The 22,237-nt window shown below is 52.2% G+C and overlaps 1 protein-coding gene across 3 annotated transcripts in view; it reads left to right on the top strand.

The window, feature by feature from the left end:
• Positions 1-22,237, top strand: part of ADISSP (adipose secreted signaling protein) — a 165,108-nt gene that overhangs the window by 42,444 nt on the left and 100,427 nt on the right. For all 3 annotated transcript variants that reach the window (XM_065597386.1, XM_065597385.1, XM_065597384.1), the window contains one exon: positions 22,091-22,233. In XM_065597386.1, the coding sequence (XP_065453458.1) occupies positions 22,091-22,233 (143 nt within the window). The remainder of the gene's footprint in view (positions 1-22,090; positions 22,234-22,237) is intronic.

Raw genomic sequence — 22,237 nt, 5'->3', positions numbered from 1 at the left:
CCCTCTGTTGGTGCTCTGCCGAGCTGGCACTCTGCAGGCCGTGGGGATCATAGCTGGATCCCGCTGTGCCGCTCTCCTGGGCCAGCAGTCGCCTCCCAGTGGGACGTGTGGAATCTAGGGGGCTGTGTCACTAGGGAAGCACTGAGCCTGTGCTCATGTGCCCTGACTCGCCGTGGCTGGGTGGGTCTCGTCCCCGACACCTAGTGGGGGCTTGTGGATGGGGAGAGGTGCCAATGCAGCCTCGTGTCCGAATGAGCTGCAGGGAGCTCGGGGGGTTCCCTGCCCCCCCGGAGATGACGGGCTGGTAGTTACTAGCCCCCTGTTTGTTCTGCTGCTTGCTGTCCCTCTCACAACACCCTGTCCCGCCACCCCGTTTCCAGGGCAGAGGAACCATCTGGGGTTCCCTTGCGCTGCATTTCAGCCCCGCTCAGCCAGGCCGGGGGCAGCCTCTGCCCTGAACCTAGGACCTGGGCGTGGCTGTGCAAGGCACTGGTCATAGAATCTCAGGGTTGGAAGGGACCTCAGGAGGTATCTAGTCCAACCCCCTGCTCAAAGCAGGACCAATCTGACAGATTTTTACCCCAGTTCCCTAAATGGCCCCCTTAAGGATTGAACTCACAACCCTAGGTTTAGTAGGCCAATGCTCAAACCACTGGGCTATCCCTCAGGGCACTGGTCACTAGGCTGGGCCCTCTGGTGATTGACTACGGTGACCCTGCTGGGGCCAGGGTAGGTGAAATCGCTCATGGTGTTGGCCAACTTCTCCCCTTCCATGGCAGATCCTAGAGTAAGACGCCTTCCCCCCCAGCCCACCCAAAGGGATGTGAGAGAAACGCACCGCTAGATAATCTCTCTAATCCCGAGTGAGCAGCTTTCTTGCTGACTCACGTTCCTGCATTGCGAGGTCCCCGCCTCTAGTCCCTTTGCATGCAGGTCAGGCGTGCCCTGGCGCTCACACCTGGCCGGGCTGCTGTTGTGGCTACGCAAGCTGATTTTTATTTCAAGTTCCTCAGTGTAGCCTAATGGCTTTGCGAGGAGCTGGAACTTGGCAGCCAAGTGCTGTCTGTATTGCCGTCATGCCAGGAGGACGCTGCTGTGATTGGGGCCCTGTTGCACTAGGCACTGCTGCACACACACAGTACGAGTGTGAACTCCCTCGGGCCAGAGCTGTCTCAATAGGCAACGCAGACGATGGGAAAAGCCGCATCCTCCTCTGGCAGAGGCAGCATTGAGATCAGAGCTGAAGTGACCTGCTCAAGGTCACCCAGAAAGTCTGGCAGAACCAGGAACAGGACCAGGTCTCCGGAGTCCCAGCCCAGAGCCTTATGCAATAGGGAACCCTTCCTTGCAGTCTGACTGCTGGGTTTGTTCTAGTGTAGCACTACCAGCATGCCTGGTGCTTTCTGGACATTGAGAGCAAGGTCCCTGCCACCTAATGTAAATATTATCTCTGAGTTTGATTCCTCCTTTTATCTCGAAAGATCCCAAAGCACTTTACCTTCTGGGATCACTTCCCGCCACTGAAATGCAGTCACCTCGGGTGCTGGACTCCGGAGGTGTTTAACAGCACCCAGCCTGCAGGACAAAGAGAGGACTAGCTGTAGTTGAAGCTGTACAGTGAATCTAGTCACTGCGACTAAAAACACCTTGCTGTTGTGAAAGTGCCGGGGGGTTTTAAGAACCACAAACGGTCTGGGCCTCTGGTCTACATTTCCTCTGGAAGACTGTCCCCCCAGGATTCCCTGGCACCGCGCTGGGGCACTGGTTATGCTGTCTCGGAACGCCTCATAACAGATACCCACTGCTGCACTGTGGGTTTTCCTAGGCAGTCGCCCATCTAATATCCACTAGCCCTGACCCCGCCTGCTTAGCTGCCGAGACCTGCTGAGTTTGCAGCACGAGGTGGCGTGGGTAACTTCTGGGGAGAGCCCACAAAAAGGAAAGGTGATGGGAGGCTGTGAGAGTCCCTGGATAGATCCATCCCAGCCCACCACAGCTTGAATCTGTTGAGGGGCTGTAGCAGACGCATCAGTTCCTCCACAGCCAACACATCTCCTTGGGAGCGTGGCATCCGTACGCGGGCTCCAGGGCCGTCTCTGGGGACGTCCGCTACAGCCAAGTGTCTAGAAGCAGCTTCTGGAGCCCAGTGATCGTGGGTTGGCTTTGTGTTTCCAATCAGCGCTGCCACTGACCGCCCGCTCTCAGCCCCCCTCTCTCTGCCCCTCTGCGGCTGGGTCTTGGAATGAAGGACTGCAGAGGGGCTGGGATGGATGGCCTAGTGGAGAGGGCATTAGCCTAGGACCTGGGTTCAAATCCTTGCTGCACTACAGACTTCCTGTGTGACCTTAGGCTTGCCCCAGTGTTTCTCTGCTTCAGTTTCCCATCTGTACAATGGGGATAATAGGCCTGCCTCACAGGGAGGTTGTGAGGATAAATCCATTAGGGACTGAGGCTCAGATCCTACAACGATGGGTGTAAGTGGACGAGAGAGTCAGACCTGCCACCTCTCCCCCTTTCCCTTTCGTTCTCACGATCTGCCAGTTGAGCAGTGTCTGGTGGGCCCCCTCCACCCCCGCCCCATCCTTTGGCTTCAGCATCCTTGTTTGGTGCTCGCAAAGCAGCCAGGGAGCAGAGGCAACGGGTGTCTGTTCCCCTCAGCCCTGGGAAGGCTGGGGGGGCCCGTTTCAAGGGCTGGAGTACTAATTCCATTAATTCTCAAGTGCTGTAGGAATCCTGCAGTGGAGGGAGGGGCACCCGATGCTGGGTGCAGACTTGTGCATCTGGAAGCCTTTATTTTGAATGCAAATAGAAGCAGTTTCTTTGCCAAGTGATTTTGGAGGAACAATGCTGGGTTAATTATTCTCACATTTTGGTAGTTGAAAGACCTTGTGCTTCGAAGGTTTTCTTTAAGAATGTAACAATCTGCTCTGGCGTCTCTGGGAGCTTTTGGGATGGCTGCTGTATGGTGCTGGGGCGGGGGCACAAACCTGCCACTCGACCCTACGCAGAGCCCCAGACCTGGTGGAAGTGGAGGGTTTCTCTCTGCCTCGAGGGGGGTCTGTGCGCCGGGAGTGCTGGACTAGAGGAGGTCATGAGTACTAGATCTTCTGCTGTACGTAACCACTGCCACCATCCCTTGTGGAGCAGGAACCCGGGGATTGCTGCCATCTCGGGGACCCCCCTCTGCATCTTGCCCCAGGCTTGGATACTAGGGCTCCGTTCCCGGAGAGAGGTTTTAACCAGTGTCTCTCCCCCCCTCCATCCTATCGTCTTTGTGCACCAGGGCATCGCCTCGTTCCTGGGGCGAGGAGCGTGATTGGCCGTCACAGTGTGGTGTGCCCTGCCTCTCTTTGCTCCGGGGGCAGAGGAGGCGTTTCCCATAGCCCAGGTGTGTTTCGTGCCCTGCGACTCACGGTAGGAGAGGAGCTGGCACTGCAGCGCGGACCCTCTGCTCTGTAGATGGTGCTGTAGAGGATCATTTTGGGAGAGAGGAAGAACTCGCCAGGCAGAGCAGTTGGCTTTGCGGACAGAGGGCTGTGGAGGAATGCTGCTAGCTGCTCATAATCAGCTGCATGGTTCAGCATTTTAGAGCGGTCACCAAATGTAACAGCGTCGGGGTGGGGCTGGGCAGCTCTCAGCCAAATAATCGCACCAGCAACCCCCCCCAACCCCCCGCCAAATCTGGGCGTGGAAGGGTTAGAAACCGCAGCCGGCCAAGCATTCCCTTCTCCAGGAACGCAGCTCACAAAGGAGGACAGAGCCCTGCAGCTCAGCCCCTTTCACGGGGCCTCCCCCCCCCGGGCCACGCATCTTGGCAAGCAGGATGTGAACAGGCAGAAAGAATTCCGAGAAGAACTCCCCAGGAACCCGGTCAGCCGCACGGTCCTTTGTGACTTCAGTCAAAGCATCTGGCTCCCGTGCCAGACGAAGATGCTTGGCTGGAAGGGCCCCCTGTTCTGAGCTGATCCGGGGAGTGCTATGTTCCGATGGCCTAGGAACACGTGTCTAATCAGCTGGTCTCACATGCTTGCAAGCCCATGGGAGCCGGCTGTTTGGCGTAATCCGTGTGCTGTCTTCCCATAAGGTTTATCTTGTACGTGCCCCAGTGGCCTGAGAGACGAGGCCCCCGTAAAGCTAGGTGCCATGTGGGTCCAGGTGCAAACAGAATCCTCCTGGGACTGTATCCTGCTAATGTTCTCGATCCGCCCCCAGCGTTGAAACGGGGAAAGATGGTGCAGCAGGCAGGAGGAAGAGGACTGAGTGGTCAACGTGGTGAAATGATGGTGCTGGATAAGTTACGTATGTGGGTGTCCACCTCTGAAATCCAAAGCAGCATCGCACTGGGTCAGGCTGTGAATGAAACCCCACTTGTCCGGGGTCGGCACCAAGGCGGGGTGGCTGGTCTAATTTCTTCCAGGGAGGTGGGAATGGTCCGGCAGGGAGGATGCTAGGGGCTGGGGCTGACTAGCCTGAAGGTAGGAGCGCTTGGGGAGCCCCGGCTGGGAAGGAGGAGGGTTAGGCAGGGGTCTGACTTTACAAACTCCAGGCAAGGGCAGAACTTCTGACTTTATACAGAGTGTATCTGCGTGTGGACAGCCTTTGCTAGGCACCGTTGATGCCACTTTACACCTTCACACCAGGCAGCCAGCCGTGCCGACATCAGCTGCGCTACAGACTGGGAGGCTGTTTCTGCAAAACCAGAAGCAGTCAAGGGCCCAGTATTTGCTAAGGGCCCAGTCCTGGACACAGACTTCCCATTGAAGGCAGGGAGTCCCCAGCACGCAGAAGTGCTGCAGTAGGTGGCCCACACTGCGTGCCCTTAATTCCCGGAGGCAAAGCTTGCAGGCCTGCCTTCTGTTGTAGCAGCTCAGAAGCCTGTCCGTGCTCTCTGGAGAACCTGAGGACTCCAGCGACTGTCCGTTCCTGGATGGCCTTCAGGCACAACCCTAATAAACATAATGAGCTGTCATGCAGTTGCTTTAGGCACATGCGGTATCTGTAGCCCTGGGCATGATTTTTACTCTGAGCACGGCACTTCTTGCTCCGGGGGCCTGGGCAATAGGATTTTTCCATAGCAAAATCTGTGGCTTTGGGCCCTTTGCAAGCCCTGCGAGCCTGGGCTCTGTCTGTCGTCAAACCTCTTTCACGCATGGGCCTGTCAGTGTCACAGGGGCATGATCCACAGGCAGGTGCGAGAAGGAATGTGAAGGACTTCCAGTCCCAGTAGTGAGTTGGCCCATTAGCTGGAGGATAAAGTGTCACTGGTGAAACCTCAGGACACGTGAGTGACCGTGGAACTGATGGGATCTGGAGGTGGTTCAAATACGTTGCCATCTCCTCGAAGACTTGAGATGCTGGAAGACGAGCCAAGCGGCTCTTCCTGGATCGAGCGTTGTGGCAGCTGATGGAGCCCAGCGGTCGGGGAGCTTCCGGGTGACGCTGCGGAATTGCAAGGCTGCTGGTGCAGGGAGACAGTTGAAGGCAGCCCCATGTGCTGTCCTAGTTCTCTAGTAAGGTGACGCGGCAGATGGAGCAGCGTTAGGAGTGAGCGCAGTCTGTCTGATGCTTACCCACCCTTTCTCTGTGGAGAAACCGGTTTGGGGAGCCTGGCATCAAACCAAAGGCAGGGTGCTCCAAGATCCTCGAGAATGGAACCCGGGAGCGTCTGCTGCATGTGGTTAAAACTCGGGTCTAGCTCCAGCAAACCCCAGGCTTCCTTGAGCCCCCCCGCCACCGTATGTCCCTCAGGAGCCTCAGGGCCAAGCTAATTTGCCAGCCCCCTTGTGAGTCCAAATGGCTAGAACCCAAACTTCTCAATAACCTTCCTTTGTTTAATAAACCCTACAGATTGTCCTTGCCCCCCACCAGCACGTCTAAGTTTATCCCTTAGCTTTCTGCAGAGACTGAGGGCTAAATTGAGAGGTGAATCTACGTCGATACAACTTGCACGTTTTCTTCTCTACTCCTTGGTCCGTGCACTATGCCCGCTGAGACCGCCGTGACAAGACAGGCGCCCCTCTCTCCATTCTCCCCTTGTCCTTCCGCCGCCGTCCCGTTTGTCTGTTCAGCTGCTGCTTTGCAGCTCAATCGTAGATGCGAGCTCTCTGGGGCACGGAGGCTTAGAGCACGTGTGTACCAGGAGGTCCTGATAGGGTGGCCGCTCACGCAGTCGCAGAATGCTGGACGTTCCGGTCCTGCCGGGAACGGTGTGAGCCTGCCCCTGCCGGCGTGACCTTGGACGCACGGTGAGTGCGAGGTCATGCCACACAGAGGACACCGCTTTTAAGAGCACACCCCTTACCCGCCTTCCTATCCTTGCTCCATGTCTCCTTCTGCCTCCAGCCAACTGCTCCCTGCATTGCAGGCCTGGCCGCTCGCTACAAAGCTTGTTGCTCGTTGGCTGCTGCCGCTTTTGGGTATTGCCCCAAAACACCCTATTGGGCGTACTCCCAAATTCTGCATCACCTCACACCCATTGGCCAGGGCTCCTGCAAAGCACCACCCCCTAGGTATTTCCATTGGTCAGTGTTCCTTCTCCACCCAGCTGTTTGGAAGAGCCCATTGGCCCAGACATCGCCTCCAGTGTTCTCTGTGGCCAGCTTCTGTGCTGTTACCCATCTGTAACGATGCTGCCCTTGGTGAGACACTTTTAAGAGTGTCAATTCAGGACAAATTGCTTAGAGCAGGGCAGTTACGGCCCAAGGCTGGGGTTTCTCCACTTCTAAGGCACCAAACCAGCCAGTCAGAGAGGACTTTGGTTTTACCCCAGTGGCTAACCATAAGTTATACAAGCAATTCCCTTAGACACTCCAGTTTCCCCAGTATCACCACCAGTGCCACTCGTTATGGGGATAAATGCTTATGAAAACTAATACCCCAGTAAAAGAAAAAAAGTTCTCCAGATCCCAAAGGACCAAGCCCCAGACCCAGGTCAATACACAAGTCAGATCTTACCCACAAATCACGCTGTTGCCAATCCTTTAGAATCTAAAATCTAATGGTTTATTCATAAAAAAAGAAATATAGATGAGAGCTAGAATTGGTTAAATAGAATTACATACAGTAATAGCAAAGTTCTTGGTTCAGGCTTGTAGCAGTGATGGAATAAACTGCAGGTTCAAATCAAGTCTCTGGAGTACTCCTAACTGTCAGGGTGGTTAAACACTGGAATAAATTGCCTAGGGAGGTTGTGGAATCTCCATCTCTGGAGATATTTAAGAGTAGGTTAGATAAATGTCTGTCAGGGATGGTCTAGACAGTATTTGGTCCTGCCATGCGGGCAGGGGTCTGGACTCGATGACCTCTCGAGGTCCCTTCCAGTCCTATAATCTATGAATCTATGAATCCCCAGCTGGGATGGGTCATTCAGTCCTTTGTTCAGAGCTTCAGTGTCTAGCAAGGTTCCCCCAGAAGTAAGAAGCAGGATTGAAGACAAAATGGAGGCGTTTTCACGGCCTTTAATATTCTCTGCCCGTGGAAGGACACCCCTTTGTTCATCTTGCTGCTGTGATTTTCCGCAGTAAGGAGTCTGGAGTCACATGGGCAAGTCACGTGTCCATGCATGACTCAGTTTGCAGGCTGACGCCATTGCTTACATGTTAGTTTGAACGTTCCCAGGAAAGCTCAGATGTGGATTGGTGTCTCCCAAAGTTCATTGTCACTTAAGTGTTTCTTTATTGGGCACTTACTGAGACTAGTCCTTTCTCAAGAAGATGACCAAATGCTTTACTGAGGCTACTTGTATCTCAGATGTATTTGATTCCAAGTACATAGCCCATATTCTTAACTTCAAATACAAAAATGATGCACACATACAGCTAGCATAATTATAACCAGCAAATCATAACCTCTTCATAGACACCTCACACGACAACCTTTGTACAATATTTGCTGCAAATATGTAACAGTGGTTGCAACAATGATCTATACAGTCACAGTTTAGGTCAATAATGTCACACCCCCAATGCAAAATTCATGCAGGAAGGGATGACACAAACATCACTGACTGCATCCCAAGGGCTCCCCATCCTTGGGTCTGTCTTACTACAGCTAGTATTGGTGTATAACAGAAATGGTTTATTCAAGTCGTGTTCAATAACACGATTGAATCTTTTTACAAACTTAAGGTAAAACTTGGTTAGAACAATAGTGGATTGGATCTGCTCTTGGAACACGGTTCCTGTATGCCTCATGTGATCTTGCCAAGAGCTAAAGGACATAGCTTTATCCATCCAATCTCTGGCAAACGTTTGGAATCCAATTAATATCAAGACAATGTAGATATTAATGTTATCCATAGTACAGGAATCTTGACATTTAGCCGTGAAAGCAATACGCTAGTGTGTCTCTGTTTTCCCCTTTTATACAGCACTTTAGGCTTGGAATGTCTTTTTTCCTGTGAAAAGTTCCAAGATGGTTTACAGGCACTTTGACCTGGTCTGCACTGGGGGGGGATTGATCTAAGATACGCAACTTCAGCTACGAGAATAGCGTAGCTGAAGTTGACATATCTTAGATCAACGTAGATTGACTTACTTTGCATCCTCGCGGTGCGGGATTGACGGCCGCTGCTCCCCCGTCGACTCCGCTTCCACCTCTCGCCCTGGTGGAGTTCCGGAGTCGACGGGGATCGATTTATTGCATCTAGACGAGACATGATACATTGATCCCAGATAGATCGATCACTACCTGCCGATCCGGCGGGTAGTGTAGACATACCCTAACGGAAGAAGTTACACTACTTCAGTTGCATCTGAAGAAGTGAGGTTTTTACCCCCAAAAGCTTATGCCCAAATAAATCTGTTAGTCTTTAAGGTGCCACCAGACTCCTTGTTGTTTTTGTACATACCCTAACTGTGAACCATCCGTATTACAAGGCCTTTTAACATAAAGTGTGTTCTTATGTATCACTCTTAGCATGATTAAGGGATTTTCCAAAAGATTAGGCACATAGTATATTTTTACAGTTTTTGGTAATAACACATTAGTTACCAAAATTACCATTAGCAATAGCAACAAATCCATTGCAAGTGTCCATCTACACTCGTTTTTGTTATGCCATACCTTTGGCTTGATGCCATTGGAGTTTGGGCCTTTTAGGGTTACTCTGTGACTTCCCTTTGCAAAATTAAGTTCTTTTTTTTCTCCTTGTCCTGTAGGATCAAACCCTGATTTCTCTTGCTTAACAGAATTCACTGGCTGATTGGGTGGGTAGCTCTTTGCTAAGAGCTATTAGCAAGTCTTTCTTCTCCCTAAAAAAAGAACAGGAGTACTTGTGGCACCTTAGAGACTAACAAATTTATTTGAGCATATATATTTGTTAGTTTCTAAGGTGCCACAAGTACTCCTGTTCGGATACAGACTAACACGGCTGCTACTCTGAAACCTTTCTTCTGCCTATCAGCCAGGTAATTTGCATCAACACAGACAGAAGCCTGTTCACCAGTTTTCAGATCCTTAACTGCTACCAATTCCAAGGCTGGACTCTCTTAAAGAGATACCACACAAACCCAAAGAGTCTGAGGGTGAGAGTTTGCTTGTTCTCCCCTGCATCCTTAAGCATTTAGCCATAAAACTGTTCTGTTCTGAAACACCAGTAACCAAATCTGTCCTCAGACCCTGAAGCACAGACTGCTCACTCACAGAATTAGCATGGAGACATTCCTGTTCCAACACCATTGTCTTCCCAACAAGCTGGCCAAACACAGCCACTTGGTTATAGGGCTGTTCAAATTCCTTGACTTTCATCTGAGACCTTTTCTAAGCAATCCACACTGGATCTTTCAAAAGGAAAGTCAGTGGATCCATTCACAACAGAAAATTTCTGGCTGTTAGGAGCTGAAACTTTCTTGATTAAGTCAAGGGGGGAGGGATAGCTCAGTGGTTTGAGCATTGGCCTGGTAAACTGAGGGTTGTGAATTCAATCCTTGAGGGGGCCATTTAGGGAACTGGGGTAAAAATCTGTCAGGGACAGTACTTGGTCCTGCTGTGAAGGCAGGGGACTGGACTTGATGACCTTTCAAGGTCCCTTCCAGTTCTAGGAGATAGGTATAGCTCCCTATTTAAAAAGAAAAAGAATTACTTCCATACCCTTCAGTTGTAGCTAGCTGCTTGCACAGATTACCATGAGGATTCCTTTCTCTAGGAGCTTCTTTAAACAACAATTCACCCCTCACAGAAATTCTGCCCTTACCCTCTTCACCTAGGGCTTGCTCCAAGGGAACGCTTTCCTGAGCAACAACAGACTCTTGCTGGGTCTCCCTTACATTCAGGATCACCTTTGGCCCATCAGGCGGATTCCTACACAATCTCCTTTCAGGCAAACTGCTAGATTTCATAGTTAAAAGGTTAGAAACATTCTCCTTCCCTTTGCCACACAAGTTCAGGAATCTTTTCCTTCTTGCTACAAGTTTCCACACCGTCAGTGGGTAACACAATTAAATTACCTTTCTGCTCTCCTTGCACCCTGGCTAGGATATCACCCTGATCAGACAGAGTTGCTACATCCTTTTCCCGCCACACACTAGCAACAGGCAAAATACAAGCACCAGATTTGTCTGGTCTCTGGGATTTTGCTAAGACACTAACTGGATGCAACCTAGTTACAGTGCCATTCTCCCCAGCAGACACAAACTCAGGACCATTCCCTTCTGGGCTTTAGTTGAATTCAGAACCAACTCTGAGACAGCTGCACTACCCTTAACCCTCACAGGCTGAAAGGCACCTTCTGTCTGCTCCATAGAGACAGAACTGGAGACATCTTCTCCTTTACCAGACACACAACTTGGGATTTTATTTCCCTTGTCCCAGCACACAGGGCTCTTCACAGACAACTGCTTGGAGGCTGGGGTAGCTCCCTCCATAGGCAAGTCAATACCCCTGAGGGACACAGGCACATTTCCTTCACCGTTACAGATCTCCACACAGGTAACAGGTAAGGTATAGGGACACTCATCTTCCACTCTCCCTGCCTTCCCAAACTGCTGACTAGACAAAGCCATCAGCTCACAAGGCTGCCTAAGCTCATCTAAACTTTCCTTGCCTTCCTCAGCTCGGGCTTTAACCTGACCATCCACTTTCATTTGCTTCTGAGAAACATTTTCCTGACCAATGAGATCTTTCTGTGCTTGATTTAATTCCAGATTCACGTCTGAGGCATTAGACCGACATTCAGACACTTCATTCACAGACAAACCGCTATTCCCCCCTAGGTTATAGCACAATGGATTAAACACAGAAAACGGCTCATAGTAAGACAACAGAGCAACACAGTTATAAACTGGACTTCCACAAGGATACAATTTTAGCTGTTCTTCCCTTGCTTTTTTTGACTTGGAGCCTAAGTCTGGCAACCCTCTCCTCAGCAGCCAGCCGCTCCATACGCCCCTACAAGCCCTTCCCTCTCCTCAGCAGCCAGCCGTCCATAAGATCCCTCTGAGCCCTTTCCTCTCTGTTAACAGCTTCTTTTTCTAATTCAGCATTCCTTTCCTTAGCTGCGTTCTCCAGCTGGCCAAGGCTTGCCTGTCTCTCATTTGAATTTCTGCCCGTTTCTGTTCATGTTCGAACTGCAGGCTGTCTCAAACTCAAGGCTTGCAGTTTCATTGCTTCTGCTGATGCTTTTTGGCTTATGGTCACTGATCTTTAACCAGCAAAACTCTCAATCCCAAAATTCAAATGTGGATAGCGTGGGGTTCTGAGCCAAAGCTCAGTTGACCTGGTGATGTGGATCCTAGCACGACTACGCCACTGTGACGATGCTGCCCTGGGTGGGATGCTTCGGAGAGGATCAATTCAGGACAAATTGCTTCAAGCAGGGCAGTTACAGCCCCAGGCTGGGGTTTCTCCACTTCTAAGGCACCAAACCAGCCAGACAGAGAGGACTTTGGTCTCACCCCACTGGCTAACCACAGGTAACACAAGCAATTCCCTTAGACACTCCAGTTTCCCAGTATCACCACCAGTGCCACTCGTCATGGGGACAAATGGTTATGAAAACCAATACTCCAGTAAAAAAAAAAAAAAAAAAAAAAAGGTTCTCCTGATCCCAAAGGACCAAGCCCCAGACCCAGGTCAGTACACAAGTCAGATCTTACCCACAAATCACGCTGTTGCCAGTCCTTTAGAATCTAAAATCTAAAGGTTTATTCATAAAAAGAAAGAAATATAGATGAGAGCTAGAATTGGTTAAATGGAATCAATTCCATACAGTAATGGCAAAGTTCTTGGTTCAGGCTTGCAGCAGCGATGGAATAAACTGCAGGTTCAAATCAAGACTCTGGAACATCCACAGCTGGGATGGGTCATTCAGTCCGTTGTTCAGAGCTTCAGTTTCTAGCAAAGTTCCTCCAGAGGTCAGAAGCAGGATTGAAGACAAAATGGAGGAGTTTTCAGGGCCTTTTATATTCTCTGCCCATGGAAGGGCCCCTTTTGTTCTTACTGTGGAAAATCACAACAGCAAGATGGAGTCTGGAGTCACATGGGCAAGTCACATGTCCATGCATGACTCAGTTTGCAGGCCGACGCCATTGTTTACATGTTAGTTTGAACATTCCCAGGAAAGTTCAGATGTGAATTGGCATCTCCCAAAGTTCATTATCATTTAAGTGTTTCTTGATTGGGCACTTACTGAGAATAGTCCTTTCTCAAGAAGCTGACCAAATGCTTCACTGAGGCTACTTGGAATCAAATACATTTGAGATACAAGTACGTAGCCCATATTCTTAACTTCAAATACAAAAATGATACACACATACAGCTAGCATAATTATAACCAGCAAATCATAACCTCTTCATAGACACCTCACACGACAACCTTTGTACAATATTTGCTGCAAATATATAACAGTGGTTGCCACAATGATCTATACGGTCACAGTTTATGTCAATAACGTCACACCATCAATCCAGGCTATTGCCTGCTATGATTGGCTGACATGGGCGGGCGTGGCTGAGTGGCTGGAAATAACCTTGCGCACTCTTCAAAAGGGCTTCCCAGTCTGATGCCGGACAAAGCCGTGTCCGGGTTTGTGTCAGTCCTGGGTGGGAGCAAACCTTAGAAAAGCAGGGCTGTCTGGTTTAATACCACACAAGTGGCCTGCCTGGGCCCTGGTCTCTGACTATGGGCCCTAAGGGGCTGCTGCAGTGGGAGTAACACGGGGGCCCAAATCCTCAAAGGTATTTAGGCACCCATCTCCCGGTGTGAGTTAGGCACCTAAATACCTTTCAGGATCTGGGGCTTGGTCTTTTGCCTCTTCCTTACCTGTAACTCCTCTTACCACATCCCCTCAAAACTGGGTTTAAGCGTATTTTGGGCAGAGTGCATGAGGATCCTCCCCACAGGCGCCGACTCTGTGGGTGTTCCAGGCTGGGGTACCCACAGAGAAAATGAATGGGTGCTTACCAGCTGCTGCTGCCAAACAACTGTTTGGTGTCTCAGGGAGGGGCTTGGGGGAGGACGGAGAGCAGTGAGTGGTGGGTGGGAGGGGTCAGAGCGAGGGCGGAGCCTCGAGGAAAGGGGCGGAGTGGGGGCGGGGCCTCGGGTGGATGGGTAAATTTGAAATCAGTGCCTATGGTCCTCACTCAACAGAAAGTAGGAAGTGACGAAATATTGTATTTATATGAAGCTCTTTAAACACACGCGTCCTTGGCTGAGGTAGCTGACGATCTGACCCACAAAGTTTTAAACCACTTTGATTTTACAATATCTTGGCGGCCGTCGTTGTGTTTGGGACATTGGGGAGGTTGAGTAGTTTTCATTGCTGCCTCTTAAAAGAACAGAACTCAAGAATGTGCAGTTCAGAGTTATCACGCTCTGTCATCTTGTGGGTTGTTTGAGACTGCGCCCGGCTAGATGTCTGTTTAGCAAGGCCATGCGTCGGAGCGATGGTCTGTTGTAAAAGGCTTTGCAGATGCTAGACACGTTTGGACTCTGTGCTGCTGGTGTCTGGGGCCCTATATTCAGGTCAGAGCTGCTGCTGAGTTGGGCTTTCCTGGGCAGAATGTGAAGGGCGAAATTCCCATGTCATGTGGAAAGACATGTGGGCAAATTGAGAAGGGAGTGGGGACAGAATCATCGAAGGGTTGGGCTTGGGGGGACCTTGAGAGGTCATGTAGTAGTGCATCTAACCCATCAGAAAGAAGCCAAAAAGGTGAGGAATGCGCAGTTTGTTCTCCTTTGTTCCAGGGGCCTGGAAGTCCTTTGCTTTAATAGCGCCGCCTCAAAATCCCGTCCGGTGCTGCCCGGATTTGTGGCTGGAGGAGAGGTGGCAGGTGGGAAGCCAGTAATGCAGAGCAGGGCCCCAGCGAGCGAAAGGGCAGTGGGCAGAGGTTTGGGTTCGAAAACAGAAGCCCAGCCCTGGTAATGACAGGGGGAGGGGAAGGCAGGAAGTGTGGGCTCAGGTTTCCACATTAATTCACTGCTGCTTTCCTGTTTGTTAAAAGTCACGAGTGAGCTATCTTTAGAGAGCATCTGTTCCACAAGGGCTCTGATACCGTCCTCGTCACCAGAGCATTTGAATAGGTTAAACCCAGAGACTAACATTAGTTACATGTGGCTCGTTCTCTCTCTCTTATCCTGGCCCCCAGGGGGAGAATTGTGTGTGCTGGGCAGTGTTTTGTTTTGCTAGGGTCTTGTTTTGATGTGTAAACGTCCACATTGCTCTGTGTGGATGGAAGAGACGGCAGGGCGGGAGAGAGTGCCTGGCATGTGGAGCGGGAGGTGGGCGTGCGACGGTCCTTCGTTCATTTCACAGGCTCGGACCAGCCCTGAGTAAGTTCCATCTCCTCCACAGACGAGCTTTCCCCTTATTGTGGACATTGCCATGGGGCTAGAGGAGCGAAGGCGTCGACCGTGATCTTCATCCTGGGGCTTGAGGCTGTTTTAGATCCCCAGGCAGTGGAGTGCCTTGGCGTGACTCGGTTTTCTGTGGGCAGCCAGGGTAGGGAGCGGCAGACAGGCGTGCCCAGGGAGCTGTGCTGCTAGTGTTCTGTATGAGGTGGACTTTCCAAAGTGCTGCAGGGTTCATGTCTAGCGATCTCTGTAAGTCACCCCGGTTACCCCTCTGCCTTAGCCAAAGAGGAATTGGTTGGTGCTAAACTGTGTGACAACTGCCCGCCCTCCAGTCTGTTAGCCAGCCAAACAAACCCTTCGGACTCTGCCAGTCCGGACTCGGCCTTGCAGGATAACCCTGGTGTACGTCAGTGCCCAAATTCTCCAGAAACATCTCAGTGCAACCCGCAGCTCCTGTCGCTGGCTGCCCGCGGAAATCAAGGGCGCTGTTTCCAGAGACCGATTCCACACCAGCCCACCGGCTCAGCTGAGATGCCCACCTCACTCGATAGGTCAGCACGGAGGTGAAATGAGAATAAAACAAAAATGAGTTTGTGAATAAAGAACAGAGAGATCTGACTGATGCCAAGCTGAGAGAATAGAAACACACAATGAAACGAAAGTGTAATACGCTTTCTAGTGACTAAAACGGAACAGGTTACAATCCTTGTCGAAGGCAGTTTTCTCACCGACAGCCACTTCTTAGCATCACCAGCACACATGGCCGAGGAGCCACCATTCATAGAGGTCCAGAGCGCTGACCCCTTTGTTCCCTCGGTGCTGGATAGCCAACAAGTCGTCTTATTGTTTTTGTCTTTGTTCTCAATCCTGTGTCTCCCATGCTGATTTCACATCCTCGGGGTTGTTTGCGCCTCCTGTTTACCTCTGATGCAAATGAACCGACCATTGTTTCTGACATCACCATGCTCAATTTACATTAGGCGCAGGGAGATAATGATCCTCTGTCTTGTTTGGAAGAAAACCTGATCATCCCTTTGATTAACAGACTGTAAAGCATCAGTAAGTATCCATAATACCTTCTAATGTTAATACACAGAGTTCACAGTGATATTAATCACCGGTGTGTCACCAGCTTTCATTTGATATCTCACACGGCATCCACAGATAAGTGTCATGATAGCAGTGTGGTAGATGTAGTGAGTTTGTCAGGTGTGATGGGCGTAGCTGTTACATGGTAGTGAAACCTTTGCCATTGGGCATTAAGGGGCTCTTGGGGTCACAATATTGCATTGCTGGAGAGTCCATCTGGGAGGTGACAAAGGTGTGACTAACTGAGGCCAGGTCTTTGTCCTCCACAATGGGATGGAGTTTCCTAGCAACCAGTGATGTTAGCAGCATCCATCTTTTTATGTGAGAGCTCAGCGTCAGCAGGGAATCCAAGAGTACTCCTAGACTATGCACTGAATTGACCATTTGTCAGGACTGAGTAACTTAAATGACTTACTGTTACGCAGGGTGGCTGGGGTCCTGGGCAAGGTGGGGGGGCGGCTCTGGGCCCCCAGAAGGGGTGGGGCTGGGGCCAAAATCCCCCAGCCAGCCCTTTAGTGCTGCCTGACCCACTGCTACACTGGGGTTCCGGCGGCGATTTAAAGGGCCCCGGGCTCCTGGTAGCAGCCGGCGTTCCCGGGCCCCACCGCTGCTACTCCGGGGTTCTGGCGCAGCTCCGGCCACTGTAGTGGTGGCGATTTAAAGGGCCCAGGGCTCCGACTGCAGGCGCGGTGGCGGCAGCAGCAAACGGGAGCCGCGGGCCCTTTAAATCGCCACCTCTACAGCGGCAGCGGCCGGAGCTGCGGGCCCTTTAAATCGCTGGGCCATGGGGCAACTGCCCCTTCTCCCCGCCCCCCCCCAAGCAGTGGCCCTACCGGTACGGTCAGCACTTCCTTACCGATACACCGGGCCGGACTGGCTTACTTTCACCTCTGCCAATTGTGGATGTGAACTTTCCACCAAAGGAGACTGTGCTGTGGCAACAGACGCCTCAAAGTACTTTCAAAGTACCTTCACCTCTATCTGGCTTAGGTTCAGCTTCACCCAGCTGATCTCCTCCAGGCACTGGGCCGGGCTGGTGGCCATGTGTGGTGAAGGAGAGGTGGAGCTGTGTCTCCTCTGCATATTGCTGGCACTGACTCCGTGTCGTCTGACCCGTTCACCTCCTGGCTGCACATCGATGTTGAATAGGACCAGAGAGAGAATTGATCCCTGTGCGACTCCCCAGAGGAGGGGTCCATCGATGGAAGTGCAGATTCCCATCTCTCCTCAGGAACGACTCAAACCATTCAGTGCCTTACCCTGGGCCCTGCCACCACAGCAGTATCCCATGGGTGACGGTGTCGAATGCTGCAGAGGGGCCCAGGGGGATGGAAATGGATGCCTGCCCTCTGTCCACTGACAGATCATCGTCAGAACCACTAACGTGGTTCCAGTCCCATGTCCTGGCCTGAATCCAGTTTGTGCCAGGTCTAGGCTAGTGGTGTCACTTAGATGGGCTTGTAGACGGCCTATGGCTGCCTCTCTGTGAGTTTGCTCAGGAATGGAGCTTCAACAGCAGGTGGCTGTTGGCTAGAGACGATGTGCCCAGGGTGGGTTTCTTCAGGGTTGGTCAGGCTATTGCGTGTTTGGAGGAGGAAGGGACGATTCCTGCCCTGAGCCAGGTGTGGGCTGGTCCAGCCAGGAGTGGCCTCCAAGGCTCCTGACTCCCACCAGCCGGGAGGGGCAGGGCTGGAGTCACAGCTCTTGGGTCGAGTGTCCTCAGGACGTTCTGGACATTGTAAAGGAGTGAGTGGGCCGAGCGCTGGGACTGCAGGGGGCTGGTAGGGGGTGGATGCAGGCTGTCGGACAGGCCTTCCCGAACGTGTGATTGTTTCAGCACGGTCGCCTGATCGCTCTGCGCAGCGCTTGGTGCTCTGTTCTGGTGCAGGCTGGAGACGCGCAGGATTGGCGAAGGGTTCACCACCCTGACTTGTTCCTCGGGGCGGGACACGTCTGCGTCAGTGGAGGCTGCTAGGCAGGTTCTCTTGGCCTGTAATCCAGCCTCAGCGTAGGCTTGGTGGGATCCGTTAGGTTCATCCTGTGTTTAGCAGCCTTTGTTTTCTGCCATCGGCGCTCGAGTTTCCAGCCCCTTTCTTCATCTGGCACCAGGAGTCGGGAGCCGCTGGCGATGGGGAGGGAGGGGCTGCTGGGGTCTTTGGTTCACCAAGTCCTCAACTTCTTGTCCTTTGGGGGGGAACGCTGCTTTGCTGTGGCTTTGGGATTTGGTGGGGTCTGTGTGGTCGAATCAGAGACGCGGGGCTATCATTGCCTGGGAGCTGGGGGAGCTCTGGCCCACTGCTGTAGGGCTTGTCTACACTACAGAATTGGGTAGACGTAAGTTAGGTCGACCTACTGCTGCCACAACAATTAAATCGGCTGTTGGTGTCCACACTGCCCTCCTTCTGCCGGTGGTGCATGTCCTCACCAGGAGCGCTTGCACCGATGGAAGTGGGGCATTGTGGGGCACTGACAGCTGGAGTGTGGGCGGAGTGACAGCCGTCCGTGGGTCACAGCTGGAGTCCCCCGCACCCGGAGCAACAGCCAAAGCCGGGGCTGAAATGTGAAATAATAACTGACAAGAATGTCAATTTCACTGCTGGGAGTGTCCCTGCTGTGAAATTGAGCCTCTGTTGGGCTTACAGCTTGGGCTGTCAGCGCCGGGGATAGGGGGCTCCAGCTGTCAGCCCAGTGCAGGGCTGACAGACAACAGGCCATGTAAGTAATGTAGTGTCTGTCTACACGGGCACTGTGTCACCCTAACTACGTCAGTCTAAGCACTACGGCTTTCATTGGCGGGAGTACCATCGTAGTGCAGACGCTGACAGCATTAGGTCAACATTAGCTGCCTGTTGTGTAGACCAGGCCTTAGTGAGGGGCTGGTCTGCTCAGGGCAGTGGCTGGATTGCGATCTCCTTGATATTGATAGCAGAACTGAAGAGCAAGGCCTGGGCATGACAGGCTGGGTGGGCTGGACCAGGGGCCACCTGTGAACGTCCGAGGGAGGGCAGCGAGGGGAGGAGATCTGGGGCTTTTGCATCTGCAGCCTCGTTGACCTGAATGTTGAAATCTCCCAGGATGGCTGGTCTGGGTATTTCCTAGCCATCTCCGAGAAGGCTCCTTCGTGAGCTCGTTAGCTTGGGGTCTGTAAATGAGCATAAAATCTGTTAGCTTTGGCCCTGGTTTCTGCTGTCAGAGGAATGAATTCGAATGACTTTGTCTTACCCCAGCCACCTCTTTTTGGAATGGATGTTTGCAGAGGAGAGTAATGCAGTGCCGCTTGTCCTGTCTGGAGCTGCGATGTACCGAGTATCCTGGGGGGCCGAGCTGGGCAAGCACAGGGCTAGGGCGGCCGGCCGTCAGGGCTTGGTGATGCAGGGCGTGGGCTTCGTCACTGATGAGGCCGTGTATCATTCGTTGGCAGCGGATCTTGCATTGGTCAGTATCCGTCTTAGTTCCGGTTGCCATGTGCTCCCTGCGTCAGGCTCGTGCCTGCGTAGCGTACGGCCGTTAATGTCTGGTACTTGGCTTCTGATGCCTGTTCTGCACAGTCTGATTTGGACTGTGATAGGTGAAGTAACGGCTTGTGCCATGGGGATGCTCTGAGTGGAGGAACGGGAAAGGCAGGTGTGTTAGCCCCTGTTGGCACTGGGAGTGGGCAGAGCTGGAGCAGTCTGTCCCTGGAGCCGCAGTGGGCGTGCTGGAAGGACAGCAGCAACAATGGTGACAATCCCACCAGGTAGGGTGGAGTCCCAGGAAGTCATCCTGATGAGAAGATGGCAGAGAAGGCTGGGGGGTGGGGCAGGGTGGAGGATCCGGGTTCCTTCCCCGTAAGAGGCTTCCTTCCTGTGCATCAGAGCACTCCCTCTTTGTCGGAGCAGAGGCCTGATTTTTTTGTTTGCGTCATTCGGATCGGCGCTGGTGTCCTGCCGTGCCGGGATCCCCAGCCGATGTAAATCCAGGCTGCTCTATTGAACCCAGAAGAGCTGCCCTGACTGCCCCCAGCGGGAGATTCAGTCCTAGGACCGCGTGTCCTTTTGCAGTAAATGGCTCGGCGTGATGTTTTAATAACGAAACAAACGCTTCTTTTTACAACTGGCGATTACACAGCTGGGCTTAATTGCGAGTATGGGCTTTGTGGGGAGACTGTTTCATTTGGCAAAAGCCGGCTTTGGCAAAAGCAGCCTGCAGAGCAAAGCGCTGATGGATTAGCGCTAATACCCTTGACAGACCTGTGTGGGTTCTCTGCCTTTCAAAGGCTTTGTTACTCCCTTTGTAGCAGGAGAACAATAACGGCCAATGTCCTTTGAGGAACGCAGGTTTCCAGGGAAAAGGGCTGTGATTTAAGGCTCTTTTGCAAGTTTCACAGTTTCCTTTCACGATGGTCCGACTTGAGCCTTCCTGCCTGTTTTGGTTTTTGAGCGAGAGTGATGAAGACGCGTGGATTTTAAGGTTAGACGGGACCGTTCTGACCATCTCGTCTGACCTGCATGGCACAGGCGAGAGAACCTCCCCCCACGGATTTGGGCAGTGGAGGGAACTGTTCTTTGCTACTACTTGTCCGTTTCCTTAACATCCCCTCCTGGGATAGCTCCGTTGTAAGCTTCTGGGGACAGGGATGGTCTCTGCTACTTTCCCGTATAGCACAGAGAAGCCCTGATCTTTGACTGGGGTCCCCGAGGCGCTGCTAGAATAGAACTAAGTGAACATTACAGAGCCCAGTAACTTGTGGCTTAGCTAGAAAATACCTTCTGGAGCGACGGCCCATCTCTACGTAAAGACTCCAGGTGGTGGTGGTTTAACCACTTCCTCTGGGGTAACTAAGGAGTGGTTCCATCACATCAGGCAACAAAATTGGATGGGCCTGTTGATGACTTGGCTTCCCATGTGGCACTAACCAGCCCGGCTCAGCTCCCCCAGTTCCGGTGCTGGTATAAAACAGGGCATCAGCACTTTGAACATTGTGTTCTCTGGACCTGATCTGTGGGGTGGGAAGCAATGCAGTGGGATTATACTACTAATACAATAAATAATAATATATGGAGATATACCTATCTCCTAGAACTGGAAGGGACCTTGAAAGGTCATCAAGTCCAGCCCCCTGCCTTCACTTGCAGGACCAATTTTTTTGCCCCAGATCCCTAAATGGCCCCCTCAAGGGTTGAATTCACAACCCTGGGTTTAGCGGGCCAATGCTCAAACCACTGAGCTATCTCTCCCCTCCCACTTGCACTGGTACGGATGCAGCCTTGTACTGCCGGCAATTTGTGGATACTGGGCAATCTCCTTTGAGCTGGGTGCAAAGCGCCCTGAACTGAGGAGTTGGGTCTCGGACAAACCAGTGACTGTCTCCGCCCATAGCCAAGCCACTGCAGTTCTGCTGGGCTGTATCTGCAGAGGCTGCATGCCGAGGAACCGGGAAGGAATTGGGGGCTGGGGAGAGTCCCTCTTTCTAGGCCTGTGGTGAGACCCCCCTCTGCTGCTGGGCACCTCCAGGAAGCGGTGGGAAAAGTGGAGGAAGTTCAGAGAAGAAGAAAAAATGATCCGGGTGCTAGAGGGACCCGCAAGGAAAGATTAAGAGCTGAGTCTGCACAGCTCAGTTAAGCAGTGAGTAGGAGAGTGGGACGTAGTGTTGTGCCTAGTTCATGTACCTGGGAAGGAGAGAGATTGCTTAGAATGGGCTCGGGGGCTGGGGTTCTAATTCGGAGTGACGGGAGCAATGGAAAACCTGGGTGGCATATCAAGAATCTATTTCTGGTCATGGGGGCGGGGAGGGCACCTAAATCTAGGCACCAATTTATGGTGATTCAGAGATGCTGAGCACCCCCAATTCCTGCTGAAGCTGAGGGGAGTTGCAGGCGCGCAGCACCAGGAAGAAAAATCGGGCCTTTTCTTTTTAAATGTCTAATTTTAGGGACCCAGCTTGGTGCAAGTGCTTCGCTAGGACTTGCCCTATGCATCGATTCTGCTGGGACTTGCAGGGTCACGGTGTAATTCTCCTAGTAAATCAGTGCTGAGTCATGCCCCTACATCCTGCTGCAAGACCCCATTACGCTCCCCATCTGAGATTTGGGGTAAGGGAGCCAAATGCTGAAGGAGCACTCGGGCCAGGCCATCGCCTTGAGATGTGCCTCAGTGTTTCCTCTGCTTCGTGGGCTGGGGATTGTGGAAGCCCTGAGGGGAGCTAAATCATGCTTGGGTCTTCTCCCCTTGCAGGCACAAAGCCTAAAGTGGGTGGTGTCCGCTTCGCCGCCAGCCAGCCTGAGGAAGGAGCACACTCCCACGTGCACTTCGACGAGAAGCTCCATGACTCCGTGGTCATGGTCACCCAGGAGAAGGATGGCAACTTCTTGGTCAAGGTAA

The sequence above is a fragment of the Chrysemys picta genome, chromosome 5, assembly GCF_011386835.1.
Source record: "Chrysemys picta bellii isolate R12L10 chromosome 5, ASM1138683v2, whole genome shotgun sequence".
NCBI lineage: Eukaryota > Metazoa > Chordata > Testudines > Emydidae > Chrysemys > Chrysemys picta.
Note: the sequence above shows the minus strand (reverse complement) of the source record. Positions and strands in the feature narration are given on the sequence as shown.